At 40.0% G+C, this 16,043-nt stretch overlaps 2 protein-coding genes across 6 annotated transcripts in view; one reads left to right on the forward strand and one right to left on the reverse strand.

The window, feature by feature from the left end:
- Positions 1-16,043, reverse strand: part of LOC126590559 (uncharacterized) — a 109,027-nt gene that overhangs the window by 23,516 nt on the left and 69,468 nt on the right. The window lies entirely within an intron of this gene.
- Positions 2,258-11,959, forward strand: LOC126590554 (mitochondrial import inner membrane translocase subunit TIM50-like). Its single transcript, XM_050256006.1, has 10 exons — positions 2,258-2,679; positions 3,065-3,156; positions 3,843-3,879; positions 4,342-4,403; positions 4,532-4,645; positions 4,908-5,012; positions 5,103-5,201; positions 10,866-11,022; positions 11,143-11,245; positions 11,630-11,959. Exons 1-10 carry the CDS (start codon positions 2,409-2,411, stop codon positions 11,673-11,675), a joined length of 1,086 nt encoding a protein of 361 aa, XP_050111963.1. The 5' UTR covers positions 2,258-2,408; the 3' UTR covers positions 11,676-11,959.

The following is a 16,043-nucleotide window of genomic DNA, read 5'->3' on the forward strand; positions in this document are numbered from 1 at the left end:
GAAGATCATTGCAGTAGCCTTCTGAGCTTCGTCAACGGGTTTGTCGACGATAAGTGTCTCGATGGTGGCTCTAATATGCTTTGCAGTTATATGAAGTTTCACATCTTGAACCCACTTCAGATAGTTTCTTCCAGAGACTTCTAGAGTGAAGAAATCGAGCTTGTTCAAGTTTGACATGTCCCTAAAACAGAGGGAGAACGTGAGTAGTCCTATGGTAAGCCATAGACATATATCGTAGAACATACATGTTCTATAGACATGTATTGGTTTAATTTATGCAGGAAAACTACAGATTTCATGTGGTATGTTTTGAATGAAAACTTTGGGTTTCAAAGGCACTAAATTTGAAACTACATGTTCAATTTAGTTTTATGAACAATTAGTTCATAATGAGAGGTTCCTGCAAGAAACACAGAATGCAATATACTAATTTGAATATAGTGGATTTAAGGTTCTTCGGGAACTCAAGTGTGAGAGTTTCATTACTACGAAAGTATGTGACAGTTCAAAGTATAAAAATAAATTATTGAATCGTTAATGTCCAAAAGTAATCTTCAGGTCAATAATTTTGGATTCATTATCAGATTAAGGAACTGCAGGTCACTTTTAATTAATTCGATAAATCGGGCCTTACGGGGTCGATTGTAGAAGCAAAATAATATTAACATACGGGTTAAAATTATTTAGAATGCTAAAATAATAGCATTGGGACGAAAAAATTGCCCAAAAAAAAAAAATAATTGGGCACGGGTTAGGTGCCTTGAGTAAAAGGCAGGGCCTAAAAAGCCTCAGGTGTGATCTTCAAGTCACGGGGTGAGGGGGTAAAGGCCTAGCCATTAAGGTTGGCATCTTGGACCAAAGGGGTAGGCATGGGAGCAACGCCCAGCAAGAGCTGGCATGTAGGTGTGGCGCGGGGAGCCCAACCGCAAGGGTTGGTTACATGTGATATGGGCCGGAGCATCTGCAAAGCCCAACAACCATAAAGGTTGCTGCATACAAGCCGTGGACCGAGACAAAAGGGCAGGGCTGCAGGCCCGTGTGACATGGACCCAAGCCAAGGCTTGGTGTTGTTCGAGGTAGCAGCAGACCTAAATAGGGCTACACAAGTAGTCCATCTCGTCAATGTTATCCACGGTGATGCCGTGGTGTTGCCACAGTAGTGGTGCCGCAAAATTCCAAGTTCCAATCCCTTTTTTTTATCGAAATTGTTAGGGTTCTACAAACCCTAATATGCTTCTAATTTAATTTTATACATTGACTCACATATTCCACTTAACAATTTAATTGTGTGATGCATGAAACAAATATATATATATATATATATATAGACAAATATATGAACATATACAATATATATAAATATATATATCGAAAGGAAAATATAAACATAGAGGGGTTCATACATCATGGGGAATGTTTTCATGCTTCGTGGACATTTCAAATATCTTCTTTTATTTTAAGCGTACCTGATTAACAGAAAACGAATAAGCCTTTGAATTTGGTGGATGATAGCCTCCTCCAACGATGCGTCAGTTCCTCAGCTTCTGGCAAGAGAGTGCTGATAACGTGTTGTAGGCCTATTTGATTGAACAATCTAGGGTTTAGAGAGAGGGAGGGGGCCAGCTATGGTTAGAGAGAAGAGAGATTGATTTAATTGTGAGGTGTGTTTGATTCATCCCATTGTGCCTTTATTTATAGTAATAGGAAGGGTAAAACATTTCCCTTTAGGATTACAACATTTAATAGGTAATCTAATCCTAATATGAATATAAGATACATTCCAGATTCCATAGGATTTACACAATCACATTCCTATTCTAAATATGACAACAACACTTTATTGATTGTAAGCATTTTTCCACATATTTTTTTGTCCAAATGAAAGTAGAGAATGAACTAGAAAGAATGTATCCCTCTCAATCTTATCATTTTTATAGACTTAGTAGAGATTAGTATTCTTCCTATCTAATCCATTTTTTATCTTCACTTAAAAAAAAATACAAGTGCCACATTTTAATACATATCCAAGTTTAATCCTACACAAAAAAACGTAGACTAACAAATACCATGCATGACGTGTACAAGGTGAATTTTGGACAAACGCAAAAATCAAGCAACGCAAGTCGGAAGCCAAACAGAGAGTTTATTGACTAAACTATAAACAACTAAAGAAGAACCGACGTCCAAACACCCAACTAAAGAAGAACCGACGTCCAAACACCCTTGTATAACCCCTCGAAAGTTCAGAACAAATTCCATTCAAACACCCAAACAGCCCCTTCTCTCTCTCTCTCTCTCTCTCTGTCCCCCTCTGTCCCTCTCTCTCTCTCCCTCTCTCCTCAAAACCCTACTCCAATCCCAAACCCCCACACAGCGTTCACAACCAAAACCTCTCTAAAACCCTAGCAATGTCCTCGATACTGCTTCGGTCCCGTTCGGTCTCCTGGCTGTTAAAGCGCAATCGACGCCTATTGAGCTCTGATGTGGCTTCAAACCCTTCCAAAGAACCTCTCATCGGAGCCCAATCCCTAGTCTCCGATCTCACATCTCCACCTCCACCGCCACCACAAAGCACTCCCGCTCCGAACGCTTCAAGTAGCAAATCTTGGAACTTTCTCAAATACTCGCTCATTGGCGCGATCACTGGAGCCAGTGCTTCTGTTGGTTATGTCTCGTATGGTATGAGCTATGCTGCTCTGGGAATGTTGGTTCATGTTATACTGCTTGGTGTTTTCTCAGGGTTTTGAAGTGAAATTTGACGTGGGTTTTGTCTGAAAAGATTAAGAAAGGCTCGGGGTTGGGCGTTTTAGATTAATCTGTGATGAGGAATTTGTATTTGTCAGCGAACTGATTGAACAATGTAGAACTATAAGATTTGGGATTTGATTTGATCGTGATATTTGGGTTTCTCATTTTTATTCCTTTTCCTTTTGGTTTGTAGAAGTGAAATTGGATGTGGGTTTCGGCTAAACAGCTATTCTTTGTGTTTGTAATATTGGGTTAATGTGGTGGGTCTTATGTTTCTTGGTGAAAGAGTGAATCTTGGATTGCATCCATTTTGCAGCATACTCTTTGGATGAAATCGATGAAAAGACCAAGGCTCTCCGAGAAGCACCTTCAACTATCAAGTTGGCAGATGATGCATCCGCTCTTGAAGTAAGTATGACTTGGAACTTTGTTTTAGGAACACAATTACTTACCTGTCCGCATGACTTAATAGTGCAAAATAACAATTATATTCAAGTAACTTAACCTGAAGAAGAGATGAATGTTGAATTCATTTCTAGCGAGTTTAATGTGCATCATGTGAGTGTTAGACACGACTTGAAAATTCCTGACCTGTACAGAGGATGTCTTTCAACTGCCGTTAGTCTTTGGTCGACTCCTTTGACCTGGTCATCTGATTGATTCGAGTGAAATTCAGGGATATCTCGACCAAGTACTAATACCTTTTAGCTAGCTGTGGTTAGTCCAGTGGGAGGGCTTGAACTATGAAGGAAAGTATTTTGTTAAAAAAATGGTCCAAGCCTTTATAGAGGATTGTTATTCAAGGAGTCAAATCAGCCTATCCAGTTTTGTATACACATATTCTATGGTTTAGCTTGCATGAACTTGGTTGTTTATTATTTATTACCAAATCTTTTAACAGTTGTTCGTCATAGAAGTGTGTTCTAATCTGTCAGCTACAGAAGACAGATAAGTAGTAGGTTGCATTTAGTTCGCGTCGTATGAAGTTGTTTGGCTTTGCTTTTTATGATGCATTATATTATCGTTATTACCTCCACAACTGGAAGGGATGAGTTTTCAGTAGACTAACATTTAGCAATCTATTTCTTCCGCAGAAATTTAAAAATTGGGTATACTCTTCTGCAGTTACAGGTGAGGTCCTCAACTACACAGTCTGAGAACTTTTTATCATTGTTGGCATCTGTTAATTTACTTTTTTCTGGAGCCTGTTATGTAGATGATGTATTGAATTAACCTCAATTATATTTTGCTTTTACTTTTGTTTGGTAGTATAAATATGTTAACTACTGAGCATATAGTTACCTTATAACCAACATCAGAAGATGACAGAACTAGTCATTAATCTTTTGATCCAACTCTTTATCACAGAGAAATGAATTGTTTACTGAACCATATTATGTATATTTTGATGATGTATTTTCAAAAAAGTATATTGATGAAACATATTCTTTAATGCCCACTCCTAGGCTATAAATTTGACAGAGCTTATTTGGTTTAACTTGTCACCTGATGAGCTTGACATTTAGCAGCAGATGAATTATTTCTCACGTTGTTACTGATAATATGCTGATTCTTTTTTGTCCTATATTTCAGTGCCTGCTAAAGCAGCTGAAGCTTACATTGATGCAAGGAGGACGATTGAAGAACAAATTCGAGTGTGTTTTTTATTCTCTTAGTTTTTTCTCCACTTCCATCCACAGACTAATGTTGTGGTTTGATTGATGTGACTCTTGTCTAAAGAGCTGACTGTTGTTTGACTCAAATTCTTCTTACTCTTCTATAGGGTTATACTGAACCATATGCAGAGAAGCTTCTCCCAGATTTGCATCCCATGGAGAAACATGTTTTTACCCTTGTTCTGGATCTCCAGGAGACATTACTGTACTCTTATTGGACGGTAAGGGTGGTGGAGGCATTTTGTCTCCAACATAAGACATTGCACTCTTATGCTGGCAAGATTTAGCATGGTCTTAGAAGATTTATTTGGTACTTCATGTTTATGCAATCTCAAGATTTCTAAGAAATGAATTTTTTCCCCATTTGTTCATGTCATCTAAAGTGTTTAGCATTACAGTCCAGACCTTGAAGGCTCATCTTTTTTTTTTTTTTTTTTTGTTTTGGTTTGGTTACTGACATCCTTTTTTTTTTGGCATATAAAGCGAGAAAAGGGCTGGCAGACTATCAAAAGACCTGGAGTTGATGCCTTCTTGGAACATCTTGCTCAGTTTTATGAAATCATTGTGTATTCAGACTATTCAAATATGGTATTTAATAATTCACTTATACATCGTCATTACCTTTTGTTATCTTTTGGAAATTACTGACAGAATCAGGCTGTTTCTTGGTAAATGTAGTATGTAGATCCTGTAATGGAGAGACTGGACACCAAGAACTGTGTAAGATATAGGCTGGGAAAGGCTGCTACTAAGTATCAGAATGGACAACATTATAGGGTAAGTTTGTTGGGAATTTTGTTTCACTACATGATGTTCGATTTCCTCTATTCTGTACCTTTTTGTTGATTTATATCTTTGAAATGATTCTTTAGCGTGGTATTTATTTTGTACGGTTTGTGGCTCTAGCCTCTGCCAATGCAGCATCTCTAAGAAGATTGCCATGTTACTACAATTAACTATCCTGCAACTAAAAAGTTTACTGGTGTGCCATGTCAAACTGTGCAATAATAGATAACCTCGAATGTGCATTGATTCCAAACCAATTTCCTCTGTTCATGGTCTGTATCTGGGGTAAAGTAGGAGTAGCCGAAATTGAAGGAAAGATGAGAGAAAATCGGTTACGGTGGTTTGGACATGTGCAAAGAAGGCCTACTGACGCTCCGATTAGAAGATGCGACTATGGGACAGAGGTTCATGGCCGAAGGGGTAGAGGAAGACCTAGGAAAACTTTGGAAGAGACTCTAAGGAAAGACTTAGAGTACTTGGATCTAACGAAGGACATGACACATGATCGAGCACAATGGCGTTCTAAGATTCATATAGCCGATCCCACTCAGTGACTTGGATTTTCCAAGTCTCCAACCGAGAAGTTTTCCTCACTCGGAAAATTAAGGGAACACTACCCCAACCTACATGCTCCACTCAGAAAGCTTCAACATACAAACTTCAACAAAAGAAAATTCAAAGAACTTAGCGAAGAAGGCTTTGGTGTATTTAACACAATACGTTTTGAAATGAAGGAAAGCTTATTTATTGATATCCCCGATAAGCTACAAATATGTACATATACATGAGTCAAAATAAACACACAAGAGGGAGCCTTCACAAAGGTTGCTTAGGAGAAGTCTCAGCAGTCGGTAGAGCCCCAGAAAGAGAAGGCACCAGAGGGGGATCATTTGGAGCCTCAGTACTGGACAGAACCCTAGAAGGAGGAGGCATCAGAGGTTGATCATTTGGAGCTTCATTACGTGGTACAGCCCCAGAAGACGAAGGCAATAAATGCCTTTGGAACAAACCCACAAATCTCTGATGATCAAGTAAAACCTGACCATCAGTTTCCTTCATCTGGTCAAGCTTCCTCTTCATGTTTGTAGCATAGTCATGTGCGAGCCGGTGCAACTGTTTATTCTCATGCTTGAGCCCTCTAATCTCCTGTTTGAGACTCATCGCTTCAGCCGCCAATGATTCAACTTGGCGGGTTCGAGCAAATAGGCGTTGGGCCATATTAGACACAGAACCTGCACACTGAACACTGAGAGCCAGCGAATCCTTAACAGCTAACTCATCAGACCGTTTGGAAAGTAGTCTGTTATCTTTAGGAGTGAGAAGGTTCCTGGCCACCACCGCAGCGGTCATATAATTCTTCATCACGGAATCCCCAACGGTAAGAGGACCAGTAGGGGAGACGAAGGATGGGCGCCATATGTTGTCTGGAGAAGGCGGGGCTGCCTCTTCAACAAGGTTCAAGTCAAAACGACGGTCGGAGGGGCCAGACATTTTCAAAGGTGTTGAAGAGAGAAGAGGTCGGACAAATCAAGATCTTAGAAGTGCAAGAATGAAGCTTCTACTGGTGGAGATTCAAGTGTGCTTTGGAACTTAATGCCAGCCCTTATAAAAATCTGCACTCGACGGAGCTTCAGAAATCGAAGAGGCGCCTGCTCAGAAATCGAAGAGGCGTTTGCTTTCTCAAAAGCTGGGCTGCTTAGAGATCACGAGGGTTGATCTCAGAAATCGAAGAGACGTTTGCTTTTTAAAAGTTGGGCTGCTCAAAGACCACGAAGGCTGATCTCAGAAATCGAAGAGGCGCTCGCTTTCTCAAAAGCTGGGCTCCCCAGAGACCATGAGGGCCGATCTCAGAAATCGAAGAGGCACCTACTTTTCCAGCCTTGTCAGCACCTGTCACACGCACACTCAGCTTTGCGGAAATTATGGGCATTCTGTCGAAGACTTCTGGGGAAGTAGAAAACACATGAATCTTACTGTTCAATCACCCACTTCCCACACGCAACAATAGCTCATGGGTACCACAGAAAACTTTGCCAAAGTTCTCTGCCAAAGTTGAGCACGTGAAGCTTGCAGCTCCCACTACATCGCTCTGACCAAGAAGGGTAAAAGAATAGCAAAGAAACAGCACTAACAAAGTTTAGACCCATAAATTTTGAAGGTCTAGCTACCATATTATTACCCACAAGGGTAAAGGAACAGTACCACTGCTGGATAATTGGAAAGTCCCTGTGTGTCAACCTCTGTGCTTCGTGGCAAGGTAGACTAGCAAACATGCCCAACCTTTACTCACATTCGAGAAAACACTCCCAATAAGATTGCTTGCTCCAAAATCGAAGAGGCACCGTCCTCCGAATCTCGAGAGCCAGACTCCCAACATGACTACTTTCTTAAAAATCGAAGAGAGGGTAAAGGAACAGTACCATTGCTGGATAATTGGAAAGTCCCTGTGTGTCAACCTCTGTGTTTCGTGGCAAGGTAGACTAGCAAACATGCCCAACCTTTACTCACATCGAAGAGGCACCGCCCTCCGAATCTCGAGAGCCAGACTCCCAACATGATTACTTTCTCAAAAATCGAAGAGACTGCTCCCCGAATCTTCGAGAGCCAGACCCCCAGCATGATTGCTTTCTCAAAAATCGATGAGGCATCGTTCTCCGAATCAATCGAAGAGGCGCTCGCTTTCTCAAAAGCTGGGCTGCTCAGAGACCACGAGGGCCGATCTCAGAAATCGAAGAGGCACCTACTTTTCTAGCCTTGTCAGCACCTGTCACACGCACACTCAGCTTTGCAGAAATTATGGGCATTTTTTCGAAGACTTCTGGTGAAGTAGAAAGCACATGAATCTTACTGTTCAATCACCCACTTCCCACACGCAACAATAGCTCATGGGTACCACAGATAACTTTGCCAAAGTTCTCTGCCAAAGTTGAGCACGTGAAGCTTGCAGCTCCCACTACATCGCTCTGACCAAGAAAGGTAAAAGAATAGCAAAGAAACAGCACTAACAAAGTTTAGATACATAAATTTTGAAGGTCTAGCTACCATATTATTACCCACAAGGGTAAAGGAACAGTACCACTGCTGGATAATTGGAAAGTCCCTGTGTGTCAACCTCTGTGCTTCGTGGCAAGGTAGACTAGCAAACATGCCCAACCTTTACTCACATTCGAGAAAACACTCCCAACAAGATTGCTTGCTCCAAAATCGAAGAGGCACCGTCCTCCGAATCTCGAGAGCCAGACTCCCAACATGACTACTTTCTCAAAATCGAAGAGAGGGTAAAGGAACAGTACCATTGCTGGATAATTGGAAAGTCCCTGTGTGTCAACCTTTGTGCTTCGTGGCAAGGTAGACTAGCAAACATGCCCAACCTTTACTCACATTCGAAACAACACTCCCAACAAGATTGCTTGCTCCAAAATCGAAGAGGCATCGCCCTCCGAATCTCGAGAGCCAGACTCCCAACATGATTACTTCCTCAAAAATCGAAGAGACACTGCTCTCCGAATCTCGAGAGCCAGACCCCCAGCATGATTGCTTTCTCAAAAATCGAAGAGGCATCGTTCTCCGAATCTCGAGAGCCAGATACCACAGACCACTTTTTCAAAGTGCTCTGACAGAGTTAAAACATGTGAAACTGGCAGCTCCCACTACCGTGCTATGACCAAGCAGGGTAAAGGAATAGCATTACTACTTGTTAGGGAGACTCCTATATATGTCGACCTCCATCCCCAACGGGCAGGCAGACCTGCAAAAATGCTCAACCCTTCATCATATCTGAGAGGGCACTCCCAACGAAGCCTTTCGAAATATTCAGCTTTCTTTCCCCCCGATAATACCTCTGCAAATAATCTATACTAGAGCAAGAATATCTCATATCATCAGGGTTAAAAGCAAGAGTATCCCATATCATGCTTTTTCCCTGTCTTTTCCTTTGGCCTTGTTTTTACCTGCAAGACAAGGAGAAAGAGAGCAATCAGTCAGCACTTGGAATCAAGCTTCCAGCCAGGAACTGACTGCCTGGAACCCCTTACCTGATTACTTACCTGGCATTGCTCTCGAGTACTCATCTTCAACATCTTATGTTTCCAGGGAAGATTCCGCATTTGCTTGAGGAACAGATAGGGCAAGTGCGAAGGATACAAGGAAGCATGTGGAGACAAGCGTAACAGCACACGTGCCGATACATCCATTACTCTGTTAAAAGCAACAGTATCCCATATCAGCAGGGTGGAACGTACTCTAGATTTGATGGACTTGTTTTGACCCTCAAATTCTTCAGTCGGCCTTATACTCTAGAGGAAACCAGAAAACCCTCCAGCTCAGTTCAAGAATAAGCCTGTGGAAAGTTCCTTCTTCAAAAGCAAAAGTATCTCATATCATCTCTTCTCATTTTTCTTCTCTTTATCCTTCATGCTGCCCCAAGATGGGGAGAAGGTGAACAATCAGTCGGAGCTCTGATTGCTTACCTTGTCTGTCACCTTTTTCAGCAGACCCCCTAGCTCGGCGACTTGGGGGACTCCTACTACATGGTTTGTATCGCGCTTGACCAAGCCTGAAACTACAAGTAAGCTTCAAGTGAAATTGATACATTACATTGTGCATCTCCACCAGTTAAAGATACCACCCCTGGATGGAGGAAGAGTACTTCCAGAGAAGATGCCACATCTACCTATGAGACAGATAAGGCAAGTCAAGACGACTCCACACTCCGATACTTAGAAGTTTCGTGATTACGAGATCATTCTCCCACAATATTTCCTAATGTCATTTGTACTAAATCATTCACTTGTACTCACTAAAGGAGAGCTTGAACCTATGTACTTGTGTAAACCCTTCACAATTAATGAGAACTCTTCTATTCCGTGGACGTAGCCAATATGGGTGAACCACGTACATCTTGTGTTTGCTTTCCTATCTCTATCCATTTATGTACTTATCCACACTAATGACCGGAGCAATCTAGCGAAAATCACAAATAGCGACCGTTTTCGCTACCTAGGATCTATCTTGCAAGAGAACGGAGAATTAGATGGAGATCCCAACCATAGAATACGAGCTGGATGGATGAAGTGTAAGAATGCATCCGGCGTGTTGTGTGACCGTCGTAGGCCACTGAAGCTCAAGGGAAAATTTTATAGGACGGCAATAAGGCCAGCGATGTTGTATGGCACAGAATTTTGGGCGGTGAAGCATCAACACGTACACAAAATGGGTGTAGCGGAGATGAGGATGCTTCGTGGGATGTGTGGGCACACGAGAAAGGATAAGATTGAGAATGAGGATATTCGAGGTAAAGTAGGAGTAGCCGAAATTGTAGGAAAGATGAGAGAAAATCGGCTCCGGTGATTTGGACATGTGCAAAGAAGGCCGAATGACGCTCCGGTTCGAAGATGTGACTACGGGACAGAGGTTCAGGGCCGAAGGGGTAGAGGAAGACCTAGGAAAACTTTGGAAGAGACTCTAAGAAAAGACTTAGAGTACTTGGATCTAACGGAGGACATGACACAAAACCGAGTGCAATGGCGTTCTAGGATTCATATAGCCGACCCCACTTAGTGGGAAAAGGCTTTGTTGTTGTTGTTGTTGTATGGTCTGTATCTGGTTTCGATATATGTGATTGGTAAAGATATGAGATGTAGTTTCTCTTGGCAGGACCTTTCAAAACTTAACAGAGATCCAAAAAAGATCATCTATCTGAGTGCCCATGCACGAGAAAATAGTCTGCAGCCCGAAAATGGTGCCATAATAAAGCCATATAAGTATGAGTTGGATGACACAGCTCTTGTGGATTTCATACCATTTCTTGAATGTAAGTCTTGTGATTTTCGTTTCTTGTAGCACCAGTTGACTTCCCATCATTTGTGTTAAATCAGCTCCTGAAGCTCGTGAGAAATGCATTACCACCTCATTGTGCTTTGTTTATGTGCAGTTGTTGCCCGTAATCCTCCAGCAGATATCAGGCAAGTATTAGAATCATATGAAGGGCGTGATATTCCTGCAGAGTTCATTAGGCGATCTAAAGAGCATCAACAGTAAGTCTTCATTTTGTGTTTAATCTTTGTAATTAAAAAGGTCAACTGTGTCATGTTCATGTTTATTCACTTAATTCTACGTTAGTGATTGACTACACAATAGCTGTTATGTTACTGTTGAGAGAAGATGCTCTCCTACTCGTACTTGCAAGCCCGAGCATCCTCAGTATGACATGTCTGAGATTCATTGCATAATTCTTATACGACTGATTTTATTATTGTGTGATGTGAGAATCTGTCTCTTTATAATGTTACAAGTTGCCATAATTTCTAACAAAACTTTGTTTCTTTGTATTTTTATTGTTTCTTTGCAATAAAAATTTGTTCTTAAAAAACATGTCACAAGTTGCCATAATGCTAAACAGAACTGTAATGACATTGCAGGCGGATGCAAAATCAGAAGCAGCAGGCTCGATTATGGAGACGTTGAGGTCAGGATGCCGAGTCAAGAATATTGTAAAGACCAGGTGATGTTTTCAAGTACAACTGGCGAAATGATTTTCGAGTCAGTGTTAAAGGTGCTACCAAGAAATTTGGAATTGATCATAATTATTTTGCAGCATAGATTTAACATTACCATATGTGACTGCTCTGCTGTTGACATCGTATTTTTGGCCATAAATTTCTACAAACAGCAGAATTTTTGCTTACAGCAATTGTTATTTTGTAACACCCCGGGAATGGAATAAATGATTTGTAACTTGTTTCTCGAAAGTTACTCGGCTATTTTTGTGTTTTCCAGCATCCATTGAGAAGCATGTTTCGGGCTGATTAACTGGAAACATGTGCCTCAACTTACTTTATTTTCACGTAAATAACTTGTCCGGTGATTTTTGGGGTTTTACCTGCAGACTCTGTGATTCGTCTTTTGGATTTGTAGAAATTAGAATTCACAATGAGTGCACAAAAAATGAAAACTAAAAATGCTAGCCCGAATATTTCATCGTTAAACAAAAGATCAATTAGATTTCTTTGGGAATTAAGTTGAACAAAAACCACTTAGTACTACGGTCTAGTGGTATTCTTATTTACTTGTAAATGAAAAGGTTTAGGGTTGATTTTTGTCAAAAATGGATTTGAAATTGTTAATTTATTGTGAGGTCACACCCATCTTTTATTGTTGATAATATCATTTGTCAAAAGAAAAGGTTGAAAAAAGGAAAATGCTAGCCACAAATATCTTTGGATTCATCAAGCAAGCAATGCCCTTGGACGAGCAGAACAGCATGAAGGCATCCATCGTTGTCTGGATTATTTGTCACCTGAGCCTACTTCACTGCATCAGCCACAAAGAAAAGAAAAGATTGATACAACACCACAAATGGCAACCACCACAAAACCTTGGTCAAGACACCAAGAGAGGTATACATTTGACCATTAGGATTCTTCTTCACACCAATCATCTCAAGTGAAGGTTAAAAGGAGATCAAATCTTTTGCATTCAAAATGGGTGTAGCTTCTTTATGGCCCCAATTATTGTTTGATACATATTAAGTCTTATGATAACAAAGTAAAAAAAAGACAAGTTTATAAACAAATAACTTGAGCTCACAAATATCACATTCATTTTGGGTGCATAATATATATATATATATATATATATATATTGGTAAAACTGAGTGCAGAATATTCAGAATATTTGAGCTCGGTTAAAAGTGGCTTCAAGTTGAGGGTGCGTAACTTGAGCTTGGGTGAATCGCAATCCACTGGGGCAGACGGACTTCCCAATTTCTAGCTTTCTCCTTGCGTTTTTACTTGATGGCGTTATCAAGAATCTATTTCCAGGTTAAAGTGAGATGAGAAATATAAGGGCTTATTTGGTATCCTATTTAATTTTTTTTTTATAATTTCTCAAAACATTTCTTAAGAATTTTTCTTAAAAACAATTTTCTTTAAGACTCAAAAACTTGTTTGGTTTGCGATTTAAAAATTCTAAATCTTACAACTTAAACTGGACAAAGAGATCCAAAAAGAGGGGGTCTGAGAGAGAAAGAGGATAGAGGAGGAAAGAAAGTAAGAGATAATTTGAGGAAAGAGAAAGAAGTGAGAGGATCGGAGGAGATAGAGAGGAACAAGAGCGAGAAAAAGAACCAAGAGAATGAAGAGAGCGGATTGAAGGAGAAACGAAAAAGGTAAAAAAAAGAAAGAGAAGGGTGGGAGAGAGAATAAAAGAGAGATAGATTTGGAGTGAGGGGAGAAAGGAGAGAAAAGAAATGAGTGAGTTTAAGTTTAAAAACTCTAAAAACTTAACTTTTTTGTTTTTTGAGAATATGTTATATTTTTTAGGTAGTCTTGAGTTCAGTTTTTTAAAATAGTCCTACCAAACAAATTTTTAAGGCCTAAAGCTTGAAAGTTGTTTTTGAGTTTAAAAAGTTGGATTCAAATAGAGTATCAAACATGCTCTTAGTTTCCTATTTTTTAATAAGGAAAATTTAGAAATATAGCCATTTTGAGAACCACCTAATGAAATATAGCATTTTTTTATTCTTATAAAATTAACTAAAATTGAAGGTGAAAAGACTTAATCATCCTCATGTTGAATTCTCCTCCTATCTCTGGTGTTCATCTCTTGAACTCCTCGTGTCCATTTCAATTGTTAAAACACTACCACCACACTTCTATTAACCCAGACTTTCTCTGGCTGAGAGTAGGCTAGCTCATAGGTTAGGATTGTACCAGCTATCATAGCAGCTAAGTTTGTTTTAATATTACTCGTGTAAGGTACGTGAGTGTGTGAGGCGTGTGAAATGTGTGAATTTGTTACCCCGTCACTTTCCTTTCTCATTAGTGTGTGTGAGAGTTGTAAGATATTTTCTGAAATCATAAGAACAACGGCAACAACAAGACATTAGGATCACAAATGCGATAAATTAAATCAACATGAAATAGAAATAAACTTATCCGTAGAATACGGAACACATGGCTCTTGCAGATGACAAAAGAGTCTTCTACTGTCAGCAAACGAAAGTATTCCAGCAATAATAGAGTTTGCTTAGAATCAAACGTGTATATTGTGTAAACAAGGACACCCTTAATATAGTGATTAGGGTTCCTCTAAAACCACTTAGTATAGCTAACAGAGAGATATGCCAAATCACTATTAAATTAAAATGTTGTCCCACCAAGGCATGTACAATATGTCTGTCTTAATTTGGGTTCCAAATGGTCAATTAAAGTATCTCTTGTTTCCATAATTCTTGCTAATCAATATTGAATCACGTTAAAATTCAAATAACTTGAAGATAAAGTTATTTGCCTTTCAAGGATTCATAACAATTGATAGCTCAACATTAATCTTACATTTTCCCACTTTGAGTGTCGATTGTGACGACCCGTCCCTAATTTTCCTATGTAATTTCTCCCCGAGTATGTGTATTGATGATTATGCCCTTATTGGCAAGTGACGTGGACGTGTTCTTATCGCTTTCATTTCATTTCTCGCTATCGCATTTAAATTGTACACATTGTTGTGAGTGTACGTAAATATTATCAGTACGAAAATACTATTCCGGATAGATTTTCAATACTTTTTCTATACAAAATCTAAAACCTTATCCCTAGCTTTTACCTAGCCCATCCCGTGCACCCTTCTCCATTATTCACTCTCCCACCAATCCCATCTCTCCCTCATTTTTATCCCCCAATCAGAAAAATGAGCTCTCTCTCTCTCTCTCTCTTTCTCTCTCTCTCTCTCTCTCTGTCTCTCTCTTCCTTCTTTCTCTCCCGTATACTCTCTCTTCTCTGCAAAACCCTCAACAAGCTTCAAAGCTCTTAGATCGAACCTAAAAACCACACCATTGTACTCCCCTCATCTTCACGATCACAACCATGTTCTTGAAACCTAGTCTAGACGAGTTTTGAATCGTTAACTCGTGAGGCCCGAACTCGGATCCATTGAGTTCGACGTGTATTCGAACGAGTTGAAATGTTTTGAAACTTGGGAAGGCTTCTACACGTCATTTTGAAGGTCCTAATCTTGTTTTGGAAGAAGGTCGACGAGAAACAACCGAGTTTCGAAGATTTCGTTTTTGGCCGGAACTTTCGAGGCTTTTTCGGGCGACCTCCATCCACTTTTTGGACTCCAAACAGGTATAACGCGACTCTACTCTTTCCTACCTTCAAATCCATATTTAGTACGTCAAAAATGGTTAAGAAATGAAGGAGAATAGTGAATTTGAAATTTTTCCAGAAACTCGGCGAACGACGGTGACGGCAGGGCTCACCAGAGAGGAGACGAAATATTCCTAACGGCGTCAGGTAACGCCGTTAGCTTTTGTTATCTTTTAATGGAATATTTCGTAAAATATTCCTGACGAACGTCAGGCACTGGCCTGCGTGTGAGGAGCGTATGGCCGTGCCCTTGCCAGCGCATGGGGGCTCGTGAGCCGTCCAAAAATTTATTTTAAAAATTTAGGGATGTTTGTGACGTCGAGTAGGTCACGATGGTATATTTAAACCCTAAGTTTGAGCAAACTATTGGGGTTTTATTTAGGTTTCCGTATATGTGCTTTAATTAATTTTATTTTAGTTATTTCACATATAGGGGAAACGTATCCCGAGGACGTTCGAGGTCAAGCTAGGCTCGAGGGCTACGATCCAGCAACGTACTTGTGAATGGGCAGTTTTTTTTTATACCTATACATATTTATAGTTTCCATAAATGCGTATTTACTTCACTTTTACGCTCATTTTGCCAAGTATCGTTATAGTGATATTAATTGTGATAAATGCTATTACTGTCATGGCATTCATACATATTTGTACATGTTCATCTTGTTAGTACTCGCCCTAGGGCCAG

The sequence above is a fragment of the Malus sylvestris genome, chromosome 11 (genome assembly GCF_916048215.2).
Source record: "Malus sylvestris chromosome 11, drMalSylv7.2, whole genome shotgun sequence".
NCBI lineage: Eukaryota > Viridiplantae > Streptophyta > Magnoliopsida > Rosales > Rosaceae > Malus > Malus sylvestris.

Coding starts and splice junctions, on each gene's coding strand:
- LOC126590554 (XM_050256006.1), top strand. CDS start 2,409: ATGTCCTCGATACTGCTTCGGTCCCGTTCGGTCTCCTGGCTGTTAAAG. Junction 4,404..4,531: donor CGATTGAAGAACAAATTCGA/GTGTGTTTTTTA, acceptor ACTCTTCTATAG/GGTTATACTGAACCATATGC. Junction 11,246..11,629: donor CGATCTAAAGAGCATCAACA/GTAAGTCTTCAT, acceptor ATGACATTGCAG/GCGGATGCAAAATCAGAAGC.